The sequence below is a fragment of the Scaptodrosophila lebanonensis genome, unplaced genomic scaffold, assembly GCF_003285725.1.
Source record: "Scaptodrosophila lebanonensis strain 11010-0011.00,11010-0021.00 unplaced genomic scaffold, SlebRS2 tig00000001-arrow-pilon, whole genome shotgun sequence".
Classification (NCBI taxonomy): Eukaryota; Metazoa; Arthropoda; class Insecta; order Diptera; family Drosophilidae; genus Scaptodrosophila; species Scaptodrosophila lebanonensis.
In genome coordinates this window covers 5,519,572-5,537,436 of record NW_022060529.1, presented here as the reverse complement: position 1 = coordinate 5,537,436, position 17,865 = coordinate 5,519,572, and the positions used below count along the sequence as shown (strand labels likewise).

Sequence of the window (17,865 nt, the reverse complement as noted above, 5' to 3'; positions counted from 1 at the left end):
TATATCTTTGCAGCTGACACTGAAATTTAAAAAGGCAGCTGTTTGATGCTGCAGGTGGCACAAGATAAACAGACTGAAAGCCAAATAAGAGACATGGTCATAAAGGACTTGGCAGCCTGTCACTGCATGCGGTCCTCTGTGCACAACATCCTGATTTTGATTCCTTTGATGCAAATGGCAAAGCATTTCTGAGAAATGCATCGACATTAGCAAAAACAAAAGAAAGCCAAGTTAAGTGGGAAGCAATAAAATCCACATTGCCATTAAGAGGTGACGGTGGCAGTGACGGGTATAGAGGATTGGAATTGAAACCTTTTGCTGTTCAGAGGCAGTCAATCAATACCAATCAGAAACAACGTCAGCTGCGACGTCAGCAACGGCAGAAGGACCAAAGGAGCAACAAAATGCCACGGGCGTTTGGGAGTTGGCGTCTTTTATACCTGCAGATGCTGATGATGCTGCTGCTCATGTGGATGGTAATGCAGACGCATAGCCTTGATGTGGCAACCCAACCGGCGCGTGCTCGCATCAAAACGGAAACGGTTTCCCGTGCTAGCGGTGTTGCCGTTGCTGAACAAAGCGCAACGGAAGGCATGGCGGCTAAAACTGCGGGAGAGCCTTTTTACATACGCCACGGACGTTCTCGTGTTCAACACATGCTGCACAACATCAGTAGTGGTACTGGTGGCGTCGAAGTAGTTGGAAGCGGGGGCAGTGGCAGTGGCAGTGGAGGTAGTGGCAGCACACGCCTTCTGCTGGTCACAAATGTGCCGCCAGTGACGCCCACAATGCTGCCTGGCGGCACAACAAGCGCACCAGTCACCCATAAAATACGCAAATTGCACAAAAAGAAAATAAACGAGAGCATACGAAAAAGCGTGGACAAGAGTCTCGGCGTGCTGCACCCTCCAAAAAACCATCGCAGCTTGGTCGAGGCCGAGCATTTACAAGGTCGACCCACTGATGTGGACATGGATACCGATGCAGATGCAGCACTCAGAGAGGTCATGCAGCTGGCTGATGAGATTGATTTGGAAAACTCATTAGAGTCGGCTTATCAGAATGTCGACATGGACTTAGTTGATGAAACGACCGTGGCGAGCATTGAGCCTGCGGCTGAACGGTCCACAAGCAGACCAGGTGCAAATGCCGTCCGACAATTTGTGCGTGTCAATGATGCCAATTATGAGGAAGATGATAGCAATGAGGCCGATAAGGGCGCAAGCACGCAACGAGTGAAATTTCCTCTATTCAGTAAACCCGATGCTGGCAATGATCCAAGCCAAATGGGTGCTCCGACGTGGAATCGGCATAGTCGCCGTTCAGGCAGCACGCGATTACTGCCTGTGGTCGCTGTCAGGAGCAACAGCAACACCAACAGCAGCAGCAACATCAGTCCCGATATACTGCAGGCTGGATCCATTAAAGTGCCAGCTGGGGGAAGCAGCAGTGTAAGCAGCATTGAAGATTCCACGGAATCCGATTACGCGCAGTCACACGATGAAAACAATGCAAACGTTAACATTGGGGCAGTGACAGATACAGAAGCTGAGAGCGATGATGATGCGGATGATGAGGATGATGATGATGATGACGAAGCTGAAGCTGAAGCTAAAACCGACTACAGCATTGTGCATTATAGCAACGAGGCTACTCAGAATTATAGCAGAGAAAGCGGCAGCGACAGCAGCACAACCGAATACATATGGAATGTGGTGGAGGACCATTCCCGGGAGCCCCATCATTCGGCCAGCACAAGCCAAAACGACGATATGCAGCTGAAGGAGATTAATTTTGAAAGCGAAGCCGAATTGAGTGATTCCGATGGCATATTAGATACCTCAGAAGTAACCATGGACGATGGCTATCCACCGGAAGTGCTAATCGATGATAACACCAAACCTCTAGTCATTGGCGATGTCGAGGGTGATGATCTGGAATCGAATCAAATTACCGCGGATGTGATTAATGCACGTGATAGTAAAATGGACTTGGTTTCGACCTTTTTGCAATACATTGAGACGCAACATCTATTGGGATCCAAATGTGTGGCCGGCACATCGCTGAATCTGGGTGAGGGCGTCGTGGACCGTTATGCACAGGATCGATTTAGGGTTGAGGCTGAGGTAGCTGTCAATCGCGCCAATATGCTGACCAGGTGAGTTACTGTAAAAGTTGCGTTGCCCTTTACCATAGTTTCTGTTATACCTATTTCCAAACTTTTCCAATTCAAAGTTGTACAACAGTCGGCCAATTCCGTCTGTCTCTGCAACTGTGTTCGGTCAAATGGAAACGCGCACGCAAATGGGCGCCACATGTGTGGCCAGCGATGGCCCTAGAATTCATGTGCCTCCATGGTCTTTGTCATGCCTTGATGCCGCAGTTCGTGTGTGGCCTTCCCACTTGCAGCTTTTGATAAAAGTTCAATTACTTTGGTGACCACCACAGAGGGACTGAGACAAAGCTGCCGCCTACTTCTAGGCGCTCCCTACAAAAACAAAGACGGAATGTTTTGATTTACTTTGACAACCACAACTATGCCAGTTAGTTTCGGTTTTTTTTTCTTGTTTGTTTTTTGTTGCAATTTCTCCAATTTCTTTCATCTAGCTGTCAGCGTGCGTGCGAATATTTTGTCTTCGATATGTATATCGATATAGCAGGCACTGGACAATCTCAAGGACATACGGCTTGAGCTTGGAGCTCTGTGCGTGTCCTGCAAAGTTCCCTGAACATTTTCTCTTTTTGCTTTATTCCATGGCGGGGCAGTCAACTATAATAAGTACCGAGTTTCTGTTGCAGACTCGTGCACGTCCCCCATACATATGTACATCGGAATATATACTCGAATGTGGGTACGCCCTGTCAGACTGCACATGTGTGGCTATATACATACATACATACATAAAAATATAGAATGCTAACGAAAAAATGTTTCAAGTTTTTTCCATTTGTTTTTGCTCTTCTTTTTTACAAGCTGTTGGCAATCAAAGCGAGCATTGAACGCACCCAGTTACCGATTTCTCTTTCTACTTTTTTCGTCGTCTCCACATAATTTCTTTATGTCGATAAGAGCTTTTCCTCCTGTCGTTTCTGTCGCACTTTTTATGTGTTCTCAGCAACTTGCTTTTCCAAACGTCTCAATAGTTGCTCGTGCTTTGACACAAAAGCCTTGATTAGAGTACTAGCATTAAATACGTGTGCGCATCTAAAAGTAATTTGTTAAAAGCCTGCCCACAAAATAAAGTGTTCGACCTCAACTGGCAGAGAAACCATAAAAAGTAAAGTCAAACGAAATAGAATAGAATGAAGCAACAACGACTGACAAATCTAATGAACAAATGCTGACTGCCTGTCAATAAAATACAAACAAACAATTAGTGCTGGTCGACGTTTGGACGAATTAAGTGGATTGGTGCAGCCGGACAACAGAGCAACATAGCCATAACAACAAAGACGACACAAGCCTAAGAGCAAATAGTTACAACAACGAGAGCAACATCAATGGCAGTAGAAGTAACAATAACAATAGCGAGCCCATTGCAATAAATCGTCAACGCGCTGTCAAATGTCAATAAATTAAATTATATGCCCTGTACTCAACAGGATCAACATTATTCTATTTAGTGTCAAATGCCAGACATTTGTTTCCATAACACGCATTGCTAACATAAAAAAAATCTCGCCATTGGGAATTGTGTTCTTGTTTATTTATAACCGAGGTCTGTCATTGAAAGCTAGACCAACATAATTTCCAAACTGTAAAGAGTCGCTGCTTCAATTCTGTTATTTATTTATTAAATATTTATAGACTGAAAATAGCTTTCGTTTTATAAATTATTGCTAGCAGTTCGATGCAGATTTATTGAGCGCTTAAGATAAATAATATAAAATATGAGCAATTAAGTGTAATTGAGTTCAAACGAAATTGAAAATGTTAGTAATGGCGGACTTAATAATTAGCTCTGACTGCAAAAAAAATTGAAATAAAATTTTTAGAAAAAGCCAGTAAGAAGGTTGGGATTAGTAAGGTTAATAGACAAAGATACAAAGGTATAAATTCAAATATTTCACCTATAATTGTAATTAATTAATCTAAATGAAAATGAAATGTGATTTCTCGATCTATGTCCTCTTTATAATTACTTATATCTTTTTATTAACTATTTTTAATTAGTACCTTTTATATTTAACTAGAAATTTAATTATTTGAAATCCTTACTTCGTTTCTAACTAGAAAATACACCTGAATGCATCTTCCAATGGACTTTTCTATTTTGCGGAGACGAATTCAAAGTCTCTATTAATTTAATTGCTTCCCAAAAGTAATGTCCATAGTTTAAAGTGCGTTTCCAAATCGGCATATAGAGATATACAATTAAATATTTTTAAAGCACAACAGTTGTTAAATTTATCTGAGGGAGGAGCGATTCCAGACGCATCATTTGATTTGCCAGCAAATAATTAATAAGTTTATAGTTACAAATACCCCCTCCGTGTTGTTGTGTTTGCATAACATTGAGTACAATATTAATTTATTAACAGAAAGAACCTCAGCTGCAAAGGTATACCATGCTTGATAGCTTTCGAGCTGCTGTAGTATCAGCAGAGGGCAACTTTAATTAGAAGCAGACAGTGAGTCCATTTAGCTGCAAGCTCTGTTTCTCCGTTTGGTTCTTTCTATCGCTGCCCATGCCATAAATCTGGCCCACCTATAAAATAAGAAAAGTTTCTAATCGACTACGCACACAAATCCCTTGCTCATAATTCCGACGCACATAAATAAACTTGGATAATCATCAGACTCGAAGATATTTTAATCAGTTTGCGCGCGCAACGCAATTTGTTTCATGGATAAACATAATCAAAAACTTGCTGCGTCCTGCATCCCACGCCCCATCTCTGCACCTCTCCCGCGACTCTTACATCAAGCTGAAAAGTTGTGCGTGAAATGGAAAAGTGGTGGGCGCTAAAGGAGGTTGGGGGAAGCGAGGACGCAAAGGAAATCACACCCAATAACTGTGTGTAAAAACGACGCCTTCACAACTTCCGGCCCAGACATGCACAACAGACGAAGTGAAGTAGCTGGAGGAGCACTTGGCCCACGTACCATAGCAAACTAATTGAAGTTATTGTTTTGTGATACTTAGTTGCTATTGTTGTTGTTGTTGCTGCTGCTGTTGTTGTTTTGGCTGCTCTTCTTGCCGCTTTGTGTGTTGAGGCATTTCCGTTTATTTGTTACGCAAACAGAACAAAGCCAAGCAGCAGGCAGCGACCAAGAAAAAGAGAAACATTTAAGCAAAACAAAGGCAACAACGTGAACACGCTCACACTCACACTTACATGCACATACACATACATCACATACATACATATGTATATACATAAGCAAGATGTGGAGGCAGGAAAAACAATATCAATTCCAGTCTAAATTACGAGCTTCAATTGTTTTCCTGCCCTGGCCACTTTTGTTAGTTTCAGCGCTACTCACACAGGCATACCAACTCACAAGGACTAACACACACACACACACCTTGCACATAAAAACAAAGTAGCGCAAAGTGTTGCAAAGCCAAAGTGGAAAAGTGAAAAAGTGAAAAAGAATCGGAAAACTTTTAAACACTTAGCCATGTTGTCGTTGAGTATTGCCGCAGCTTGCGCCACGTTCTTACCTCTCCCTAAACTGAGTTTCGTTGACAGCTACATACTACAAGTACTACTGTTCTTGCTGCTACTGATGTTGTTGATGTTTGGGACACATTATGGTACGCTTGACGCACGACGGCAACATCACGTCAAAGGGGCACGTCTTTTGACAGCTGTCTGTATTTGCGTTTGGATAGTATTTGCACTGACAACTTCATGCTTCAATGGGATAGAGATGGAGAAAAGCCGGTCTTTGCTGTCGTCCTGTTTGGCATTCAGCGTTACGCGATTTGTCGTGTTTTGCACTCGATACAATTCAAATAAAGTTGTTGCAAAGTTTCTGTTTTCTACATTATTGCTTGTTGTTGAAATAAGCTGTGCTGAGCGCAGCACAGATCATCTTCTCTTTCGCAATTTCTTTAGAAAACTTTTACGAAAAACAAAGAGGTAACGATTTTGATGTAACTGCCTCCTCCCAGACAAATCGAAATCTGCATAAGCTGTTTGCATGGCTGGCGCATGCAATTCTGATTGCAAAAAAGCAATAAAATGCGCGACATTGCTGACACGACAGCTACAAGGTCAAAAGCAGCGCCCCTTCTGCCAACGGCACTACCAACATTTGCAAGATTCTGGCAGGCCACATACATACTGTGGATATTTTTGGGAAAGTTTTACTTTAAAAGTATTATGGGGACTAAGCTTTTAAAGATTTTTTATTACATTTTTCAATTACTTGATTTGTTAACTCTTTTCTTAAAACAATTTAAAATAAAACACATTTTTTATGTAGGTTAAAAAAAACATTGTAATGAATAATGATGCACTTGGCCTTTGACTTTGTATGCCATTTGAAAATTAGTTCGATCAGATGTCGCCTTGTCTGAATATTTCATTGTCGCGCAGCTCTTGTTCTCAATATATGTTTTTGTCGCAGGCATTCAACACTACTTGTATGTTCAGAATCTCTTCTACGACAATTTTTCAATGTTTTTAATAGGTAGATGCTATTCGGAACGGAGACAAATACAAGAAATCAAAAACCATGAAAATTGGGCCAGACGAGTGTGTTAAAAAAACCCAGACTTTGTTGAAATTAAGATTGTATAGAGTATTTCAAGGGCGAGAACCCACTTAAGCTTTCCCTCTGGTTTTTTTTTTTTTAAATGCACACTGAACTGTTGCACTGTGCTTTGCAACTAGTTGTGCTAATAGTAATGGTTGTCGTTTTAGTCCCCAGCGTCATTGTCAACATGCTTCAAAGTTTGCAAGCGCAAATAAATAAATATGCATGCACACATACAAACACACACACACACGCACACACAGATGTATGTACATGGAAGCACATTTGGACAGACAACGCATGCACATGGCTAACATCCGCTTCCTTTGTCGTTTTGTCGTTTTGTGACGGTTGATTTGGTTCGCTGCGCTGCCTCTGACGTGCTCTACCTCGGCGCTGCGGGTGTTGCTAATAACGTACTATGTTGCCAACGTCCTTGCCCCTTCAGTCCCACCCCCAAAAAAGGTGCCTGCAGCTTAGCTCAATACGCGTCTTGTTTTGTTGTTGGTGTTGTTGTTGTTGTTGTTGCTGTTGCTTCTACTGTTGGATCGTATTGTGCTGCGGCGTAAAAACGGCAACAAAATGAAAATTGTTTTCATTTTGCAGAGAACATTCCTAATGTGGATTTCAACGACTGGCTTGCAATTGTTGTGCAACAATGGCAACTGACACAAACGTGAAACGCGAGCAGCGTAAAACAGCTGTGCGGGGGCACCATGGTTGTTGTGGCCGTGGTGGCTGGCTCCGGTTCTGCCACTTGCAAGTGGCAGCCACTGAGTGAGCTGACTGAACTGAATCCGCTCCTATTTATTCTTGCCTTCTTTTTTATATTTTTGTTTTGCTCAACTGTGCTCAACTATTTTTACAGTTGGCTTGCTGTTGTCCGTGCATCTGACTTTGACTCTAGCCGCCCGCTACTGCCCCTGTTGCTGTTGCTGTTGCTGCTTCTGTTTCAGTATTTACAGCTGTGGCACAGCTTTGTATGTTGCTAATTTTGCGCCTCTTTTTTTTTGTTGTTGTTGTTAAACGCCATGTCGACTGCAATACTCACGCTGCCATGTTCAACAACTCAGCCTTATTGTTTGTTTGGTGTATAGTCGGCAGTTTTACTGCTGTTTCCCTTATTGTTCGTGTTAATATTGCCACAGCGACACATGTTGGCCGCGCATATGACAGAAGAGCTAGTAAGCTCAGAAAACAAAAAAAAAAGAAAAACGAAATTGCTCCGATTTTCTGCCTTCCAACTAGCTGGGAAGTTCAACATTTAACGCATCTTTATATTCTTCACTTTAAGTGCACATACTACTTATTTAATATGCAGGCTGGCAAGGGTACAATAATGATATACTTTGAACAGATCACGTGAATTCAAATAACAAAGGCTGCCGCCTCTTTTCACAATCAATACCTATGTACCATCAAAAAATCAAGCAGATCAGTTGTGTAATGTTCTTGATGGTAATTAAAACTGTCATGGAAGGGTATATAGCTTGAAAGCAGCTGAAGCTGAGGAACTTTTCAGTTGTTGTTGTGAAGGGTCGGCCAAGTCCATTTGGAGGCCATAAAATCATGGCCGCTGTTTTTTCGCCTTCTGTGACGGGCACTCAATCCTAGGTCTAAGTCAGAGACAAGCGGTCATTGCATTGTGGCCACAAAAAGTTTACCGACACTGCTCGTGTCGTCGTATATTATTATTATTGTTAGTATGCTCATTTGGAGTGCTCTAAAGAGCTGGCAAGACCTAAAAGGCAAAAGTTTTCGCCTTGTTGCGAGGCAATAATAAGCAACGTATAAAGTTTGCCAACTTGAAAGCAATTAACGGACTAAATCAAAAAGTAATTTTTTCATGACGAACAAAGACGAACAAATGAACAAAAGTATCAAAAACGAAAGTGGAAAGGCAACATGATGGCATACAATAATAATAATAAAAAAAAACGAAAACAAGCGTGTGGGTGTGTGTTGATGCTTTTGTGCATAAAAATGTCAACAACAAATGCTTCCACAAACTCATTTAGCCAGCTACCAAGAAACATTGGCAACATTAAAATACAAAACTTTTAATTAATTTTTCTCATTTTTGTTTTTTGCTAATTGAACACACATTGCCAATAATATGCATATAGTATACGTGTGAAACCAATTAGCGCCTCTTTTTTAATGTCATATTCAATTATTATTTTATTTTATTTTGTACTGAAAAGAAATCTTTGGTTGCTGCCTTTTACTTTTTACGCACATTGGCTCATTTAATTATAAACTCATTAAAATTGACAAAAGCCAAGGCCCATTAGCCGGCGACGCACATCAAAATGAACATTTTCAATATGCCAGCAGGAGAAAAGTTTAAATTTAGGACAAAAGGGTTTTATGCTTAAACAACAAACAGCACCACAATCAGACTGGTTGGGAAAAGGTCAACGACAGCAAAACGAGCGGCTGTCCAAAACAAGCCAACAACCAGTAAACCAACCATCCATTCAGCTTCAGTCAAGGAGCCAGGCAGCCAGTCAGCCAGTCAGCCAGTGAGCCAGGGTATGGACTGTGCTTGGAGGCAAACGGGCGCAGCATGTGCCTTGAATAATTAAACTGGAAATTTTCACTTTCAATTAAGACGTCGACACCGTTTCGAGCACACGCCCAAAACCAAAACGGATGTTGAAGCTTCAAGTGCTTGGAAGGCGCACAACTGCAATGCTATCAAATAAGCAAAAACAACAACAACTACAATGTTGGCCTTGTTTTGTGTTGTTTGCAAAAACATACATATACTTTTATGTCTGTTTCTTGTCTGTTGTTTTTTGTTTGTTTGAATGTGTCTGAAAAATGTCCTGCAGCTTGTTTTGCTCATTTGTCGATTTTCCAACTTCTTCTTTATGTTAATGTTGCCGTTGTGCTTTTTGGATGTCAGCCTTTTCGAAAGGTGTCGTAATAAGGATTTAATTTGCCAATTTCCCTTTCAACGGAATTTTCATGCATAATTAATTGGATTTTGCCTCCCCCCATAGAAGTAATGAAATTAATGTGATTTATCAGACTATTTAGGCTTCGACCTGCCAGCAGCGAAATTATTTGCATTCCATTCGATCTTAATGATTTTTTTAAAGCAAATCAATAGGCGCTGCCTAAACGACCCATTATTTTTTCGACGAAAAGATAAAATTTGCCAAACAACATCCTGCCATACAAGAATTTAGAACACAATTTGAATTATCCAAACATCATATAAACACAAACAAGTAGATGTACACGTATATGTAGATGGGCCTTCCTTTTTGACAAATACAAACAATCTGCGTACGAAAGAAATCTTTTGTGTACACTAAAAACAAAGTGTCCATTTTTGATTTTACAGTTGAAGTACTCAATTCTATTTAAAAAGGAACACTCTGTTATATTCGTTTTACACGTGATCTACAACGGCATTTAAAATTGTAGAGATAAACAATATTATTTTTCCGGTATAAAAATGGGAATTCCAAAGGGAAGCAACAAACTCGACTGTATAAAAGCAAAGTATCCATTGTACATTTTTTCTTAGAAGTCAAAAAGAAAAAGTCGCAGTTAAAGTGTAAACAACCTGTTTCGCGTTTGGCAGTACCTATTTCAAAGAAAAACAATCTTATTTTTGATAAAAATTTGCGTGTGCAACTCCTTACTAAAAATATGGGTTTCGTTAGAAAATTTGTTACTCTCTCTGTAGCAAGTTATATGAACAAACAGATAAGAGATTAAATAAAAAATGTTTTTAATGCAATGAACATTTTTCAAGCACAAACACAGTTCAGACAAAAAGTACACACAAAAAAGCGAAGTTCAATATATATACATATATATATATATAATAAACAAATATATATATTTATATATAAACATATATATTTATATATAAACATATATATTTGTTTATTATATGTACTTTAGCTTAAAACAATATTTTATGACAAACAAGAAACAAGTGTGCGAACATTTTGAAAGTTTAACTTAATGTCTTTTTCAATTAACTTTTTAGTTAATTAACTGCCCAGAGGAATCTATTTCTTATTGTACCCGTAAGATTATATGCATTTAAAATGGGACAAGAAAACTCATATATTTAATTAAAAGCAAGCCCACGTAAAAATAAAAAGAAAAATTTCCACGCAGACATCAATACCATGGCACCATCACACAAAGGCCCGAATGTATATAGGCAGCACCCCATCCTGCACCCACTCCCCCAACATTTGAGCGAATCTAACGTTGCCAAGCATGCGTGAATGTGTGTGGAACAGTGCCGCCAACTTGCGTTTGTGTCAACTTTCGACACTTAAGTGCCAAGAAGTGTCACACACAAGCACATACGCACACACTCTTTAAAAGCTGCCAGACATTTGCAAATTATGTAGCATACTTCTTGGTGCAAGCAACTAACAATGCAAATGAGCTACGACTTACTGCGAATGTTGGCATGTGAGTTGGCTTATTGCAACTTCCATAGTTACATACGAACCTATATGCAAACACAGTACAAACATACTGTACTGAATTCCCCTTCCAATTGAAAGTTTACAAAAGAAAATCAAGAGATACGCAGATTTCCGGAAAATGTTCTCTGCACTTATTAGTTTTTCGTGTTATACATTTTCAAGCATATAAACACTAAATTTCACAAATTTTCACGCAAAAATTAATCTTCGCATGTCGATGTGTGTTCAGAAAACACTTTAAGTCTAATTTCTAAATTTGTGTGTACGTTTTTCATTTTTCCCTTTGGTAAATGGGCTTTGCAAAGTAAACATTTATTATTTAGACCGACTAAGCCATAAACAAAAAGTTCTTGGTAGCTGTTTTAATAATAATTTTTGCTTAATTTCTGGATAAGTCAAAAGGTGTTTCTTTGGAAATAGAACAAACTCATTGCTAAATAAACGGAATTGTTGTTGTTTCGTTTGAAGCATTAGAAGGCTGTGCTAGGAATATATTTTCTTTGTTGTGCTGAAAGGACTATAATTTAATTATTTTCATTCTGTACATTGCATATATTTTGTCATTCGATTCAGGAACTTTATTTATTTATTTATTATTTATTTCGAGGCATATTACAAGGCCTGAAAAATTCTATATTGTAGTCGTGCAGATTAGTCATAAATAAGCAAAGGTTTTCGTTAATTTTGACTTTAAAAACGACTTTGTAAGCCATCAATCGATCATAATATTTATTTATAAATATTTTCTCGACTACTCGCTGATTGGCTGGATTAATTGTCAAGTTGTTAATGAAAAGCATGAGGCTTGAGGTATTATTTAGCAGGCAATAGTATTACTTAATTATTATCTTGACTTCTTTCTGACTTATGATTCGTGCCAAATTTTAAATGTTCCCTTAACATTGTAAATTTGTGTATCTTAGCACAAGCAATACCTTTTTCTGGTTTAATGCTACGAAAACTTTTCTCAGCTCTTAGCCTTTAAATTAAATGTAAGCACTCTTGGGAGTATAAGAAAAAGCTGTCAGCTACATTTCGCACCGCTCAGCAGAACCAAACAAAGCTGAGCATCATTAGCATGCCGCGACTTGACTTCTGGTCGAGCAATTATTTATCATGTAAGTTCGCTTGGGCCTGGCATGCGAGCGAGTTTGACAAAATGCCGTTGACATTTACAAATGAGCGCTGAAAAGACAAACTAATTAATGAGCCCAGTGCACAGAGTCGGCTAATTAAAGTGCTGTGTGCTCTGCCTCCAAGCGTCTGTATATTAATATGGATGTATGTATGTGTGGGTGTATGGGGGGAGGGGTGTGCGTACACCGCCGACATGCAAATCTGCTGTTGAAAAGCACGCAGCTCCTGCCCCTTCTTTCTAATTCAGTCTAATGTATTGGAAATAAAGTCTACTCTATTCTCTAATTTTTTGATTTTGTTTGACTTAAAGCAAATGTTAAAGTGACATTTTAATTAATATTGTCAGCATGCTGGGCACACTACAAGCACTGTCTTGAACGTAATTTTCTCATTTACTCATTTGCCGTGCACAACGACACGGTCGCACACACACAGACACACAAACAGACTGTGAAACTTGGCGAACAATAGCCCGGGCCCTGGCTGTGGAGCACTTGAGCACAGCTTGAAGCAGCATAATGGGCTGTGCCTATAAGTGTGCACTTGTGTAGCGTCATGATGGGAAAGTAGGGAAGTAGCTGCCAGCAATGCAGCCAGCTGGCCCGCCGGCTTGCCAGCTCGCCAGCCCACCAGTCCACCAGTTTCGCAACGGTTATAAAAATAATAATGACAGCTAGGCAGAAAGAGAAAGAAGCGGAGGCCAAGCAAACAATAATAAGTTTTCACTAGACAGCCGCTTGCACTAAGGATACGTTCAATTTTTAGTGCGGAGATTTATGACGTACGTACTTTACGGACACAGCATTATTTTTTATGAATTTTCAATGCAATTTCCGGCATTTCATAAATTCTATGTGCATGACGTGAAGTGCAGTAAATTTAAGTAATTTTTCGTTTTCCGTTTTCTTTTAGAATATTTAAGATGACATCACATTCGGTGCAAGAAGATGTCAATTTGCTCCACGCTTCCGTGCTTTCCATGGTCGAATTCGATGATGATATATTTGCAGCTGGAAACTGCTTCGATTGGAACGAACATCCTGCGCAGCCAGGACTGTTCTGTCCCTTTGCGTACCGGTTGCCGCCACCAAACTTGGGCGCCGTCTTAGCCAAGGATCTGGCCATGGAATATCACTATTTGGGTAATACATCGGAGTGGTTCTTTCTGGCGCGCAAGAATGCCGAGAAGGTGATAGCTCGCAATGAGCAGTATCTGAAATGTAAGTACAAGTCCTTTCAGCTAAGGTATGTGTAATTGTCTGTGTGAAAAAGCAATTTAGCTTGCGCTTGATTTATGCGCAATGAGCGTATGGCCTATTCTCACGACTCGAGCAGCCACGCACTTATTTATGTGCTGATAAAAGTCGCGCCATAGAATTGAATATTTATATGTGCCGCGTGCTTTAATCTTTGGCTACATTAGTCAAATGCGACGACATGAGGGGGCGGACAATAAAATTTAAGCACAAGTTCGTGGCCTGTTTGCAGCCTCGCCTAATTAAGTAGCCATTTTGGAGACACATATTTCAATGCGCTTTTATCATGCAACATTTTTTATTACGCCAGCTGGCTAGTCAAATTTCTCTATGACAACAGACGGCAATTAAGCAGCCGAAATAAATAGAGCATCATTAAATGCGAGGCACGGTTTTTATTTCTATTCCTGGTGCCCTTTCATTCCCAAAAATAGAAGCAATAAACGCAAAATTACAAATAAAAAGGCAAAGCCACTTAACATGCAAATGAGAACTGCTGCTTCAACGCACCAGCGCACCATTGAGTAGAGCGCCTTCTTAATTAGCTGTGATTTTTATGGTATAACACGTGCCCGCCCTCCAGGCAACAGCCAACACAGTCCCTAGTGAGGGTCTTCGTATGCTTGAGTGCATTTAATGCGCTTCTCTGCATATTTTTGAAGCAAATTGCCTATTTATATGCCGCCTGACGCATTGATATTCTATTTGCATGTGATTTTGCAAGCTAGATTATGTATGCGCTTGTATGTGTGTGTCTAAGTCAATTAAATACACATCTTTGCTTAATCACTGAAACCATAGCATACACTTGGGCGCAGCAATTAAAGCATGCAAATGGAAATCCCCATTTTAAGTGCACACTTATACCTATTTGTTGAATAGAATTCAATGTTTTAACCGTTTAAGGACTACGGTTTGTCCTATCTAGCACTATTTTTACGTTTGAATTATGTTATGCGAATGAAAAAGCGTAAAAAATTGAAAAAAACTGAAATCTCTGGTGAGCACGTGAAATTGTTTGAATAGCTTCAACTATTAGTTTGTTTTTTTTACAAGCTGATACGCCACCTATCTGTTAGAAGCCGAGTGTTAAAAAAATAAAGTAAAAGTGAGATAAATGAATTCTGTTCAGAGAGCCAAATGAACGCTCATTGACCTTGTAGCCGCATGATACATAGATACTCGTCAGCAATGCTTAAAATGAGAAAAAAACGAAAGTTTTCAATTTAAAGGCGAACAAAATAGATGCAGGCTTGACTTAATATCAATGAAAAATAATAATAATAATAACTCATAGCGATCCCACTACCAACGATTTTTTGGCACATCGCTGGAATAGATGGTTAAGGCAGATTTTACGGCGATCGGTTGAGGGAACACAGTCCACAGCTCTTGTGAAGCGGTTAGATATACATACATACTTTTTATTTATACTTACTATATAATGAATTTTATGTATTAAAACAATTTCTCGTTAATGCATTCTACGTGGGGAAATATACATATTTTGCTCATTGTTCGTATTCTCCGTTTAAGTTGATATGAGCCTGAAATTAATATTAAGCTTGCCACATTGCATATTTGAACAAAATTTCATAGCGATTAAGAAACAGAAAAAATAAACGTTCCTAACACCATTTTCCATGCAAATTACTAATAGGCTTTTCCAATTTCCATGAAATTGAACCTTTTTACACGCCTATTAAATGGGACATGGGTGATGCATGTGTTTGGTGCACTGTGAATTTAAAATTGCATGCATCATGCGGCTTGGGGCCTGTTTGCAAGCATCTCAATTGGCCTTGTGTGGCACATTTTCACAAATGACATGGAATTGAAAACAAACATCCAATACCCATGCAAACTAATGCCATGTGTGCAGACTGACGCCCATCTGTTCCACGAACAATGGCTGCGTGTGGAAACTTACTATTTGCTATGAGGATGAAATTGAAAAACGCAGTGAAATAATATTTGCAGCTCAAATAATCAACGAATTCAATTGGGCTCGACACCATGAGTTAGCTTGGGCGCTTGTATACTGCAGTGACCGCCATTTGACATCATTTCATTTATCTATTAAAGTATACGACCTCGTCGCCGTATTTGTCACGGCAATGCCTACAACCGCACACACAAACAAATACATACACGTACATATATATTCCTACCAAACATACAAACGAGTATGAATGCATATAGAGACATAGACAGACACAGTAAACTTATATCGAAGATGCCATAACTTTAGCATCTACTATGATTTATGGGACAAAATGTTTGCCGCTCTAAAGGCGCGCGCCTTCCTACATGTGTGAGTGTGTGTACCAGTATCAATATGTGTACGGCTTGCTACTAGGTATAACTCAAAACAATTCTGGGCAAACGCGCCACAATGCGCCTCCAGGCAGTGTCTGCAGCATCCTTGCGAGAGGCGAACACTACATTGGCCGTCTTTCACATTTATTTTGCATATTTGCTCCAGTCGCCGCAAACGTTTTAAACTTTTGTTCCTCCATGCTAAAACTTTGCCGTTAAATGAAAATTTCGAACATGCCTAAAGTTGTAAATCGCAGAAATTGAAAGTTAGTTTATTGAATTTTCAAACTTTTTCAACCCAACTATAATTTTAGAAAATTCGACACCATAGTCAATCGACCACATAACGGGCATTTTTATAATACACACAAATTACGAGTATACTTTATATGTTTAATACCGACCGAACTAAATATTATTTGAAAAAAAAAAAAAACAATTTCCCTAATGATTGCAATTTAAGCGCATCAATTTATTACCTTTTTATAAACATTTCCTAGCAACGTACATTGCAATTAGTTTGGCCCATATTTGATTGCCATAAATAAGGAAGCCAAAAAATAATAAATTCTGTATATATTGAAATATAGATTAACGGATTATGTGTTTTAAAACTTATTTAATAAATTATTGAAAATCTATAGTGGACAAATATTAAATGGGCAGCAGCTATTGGCAGGCATAATTTAATTATCAACGAATTGCCACGACGGGCATTTCAACACTTCACTTCATTTGATAATTACATTTCCATTTCATTAGTTACATATTTTGCCACATGCATCGTGGCAGTGACAGTAATAGAAAAATTAAAATTGAATGAAAATAATAGGCTCGAAACTTTGTGGAATCTTTTTAATTTTGATTTCCCTATTACTAGTACTACTTTCTTGTTAATCAATAAATATAAATAAGAAACATCATTTATTATCATTTATCATTTATTATCGATTGGGAATTGTTATACATAAGCTTAAATTCAAACTAAAGTTGAAACATGTAAATTATCGATATGAAATGAAAATATTCCATACAACTCTTCCACTGATTAAATCCAATTAAAAATCTACTTTTATAATAAATTCAATAAAAGCCTAAAACTATCTTTAAATTGCATTTGAATCTAGTTATCATTATAGCCTGTACCCAAAGGGTGAAAGGCTATACTAGTTTTGTGCGCATGTATGTAACACACAGAAGGAGGCGTGGCAGACCCCACAAAGTATATATATTCTTGATCAGGATGAGAAGCCGAGTCGATATAGCCTTGTCCGTCCGTCCGTCTGTCCGTCTGTCCGTCTGTCTGTCCGTCTGTCCGTCTGTCCGTATGAACGCAAGGATCTCAGAAAGTATAAGAGCTAGAATAACCAAACTTGGTTTCCATATTCTCCTAAGGCCGAGAAAGTACGAGTTTGAGTTTTTTTTCGATGCGCCCTCCCACTCCCCCGCAATTCGTGTTTATTCTTATAACTTCCGTAATTCTAGGAATTTTGAAATCAATTTTGGTAGGTACATCCAGTTAGTACTAATGTGTCCGTATGCCAAATTTCATCATGATAGGTCAATTCTGTAGAAAGTTATAGCCATAAGTAAAATCGCTGCTCATGCGCTGCCTCTGTCCGCAGCGCTGCCCGCAGCTGTTGTTGTTGTTGCTGCTTTGGTTCAACTTTGTGCTGCATACATACACGCATATAAACACGCATAGGTACGTGATGTAAATGTATGCTGTTAAAACTAAACATAAACATATATTCTAATTTAATTAAATTAATTAATTCATTAATTTTTTTTAATAATTTAATTCTTTTTAAATTTTTTTTTTTTAATTTTTCATTTTTTGTGGAGAGTACAGGCTATTTTACTGTCGGGCTTGCTCGACTGTAGCGTTCTATCTTGTTTTTATTATGAATAAATCAAATGACAATGACAAAGCCTTCATTCTAGGAAGGAAAAATCGCAATCATAGCTCACTTGC

The 17,865-nt window shown here is 39.0% G+C and overlaps 1 protein-coding gene across 1 annotated transcript in view; it reads left to right on the top strand.

Annotated features, from left to right (window-relative positions):
- The first annotated feature begins 1,600 nt into the window (after window positions 1–1,600).
- The window catches only part of LOC115630544, a 51,612-nt gene continuing 35,347 nt past the window's right edge, over window positions 1,601–17,865 (top strand). The window contains exons 1-2 of the mRNA XM_030527157.1: window positions 1,601–2,158; window positions 13,228–13,535. Of these exons, the coding sequence (XP_030383017.1) occupies window positions 1,773–2,158; window positions 13,228–13,535 (694 nt within the window). The 5' untranslated portion in view covers window positions 1,601–1,772. The remainder of the gene's footprint in view (window positions 2,159–13,227; window positions 13,536–17,865) is intronic.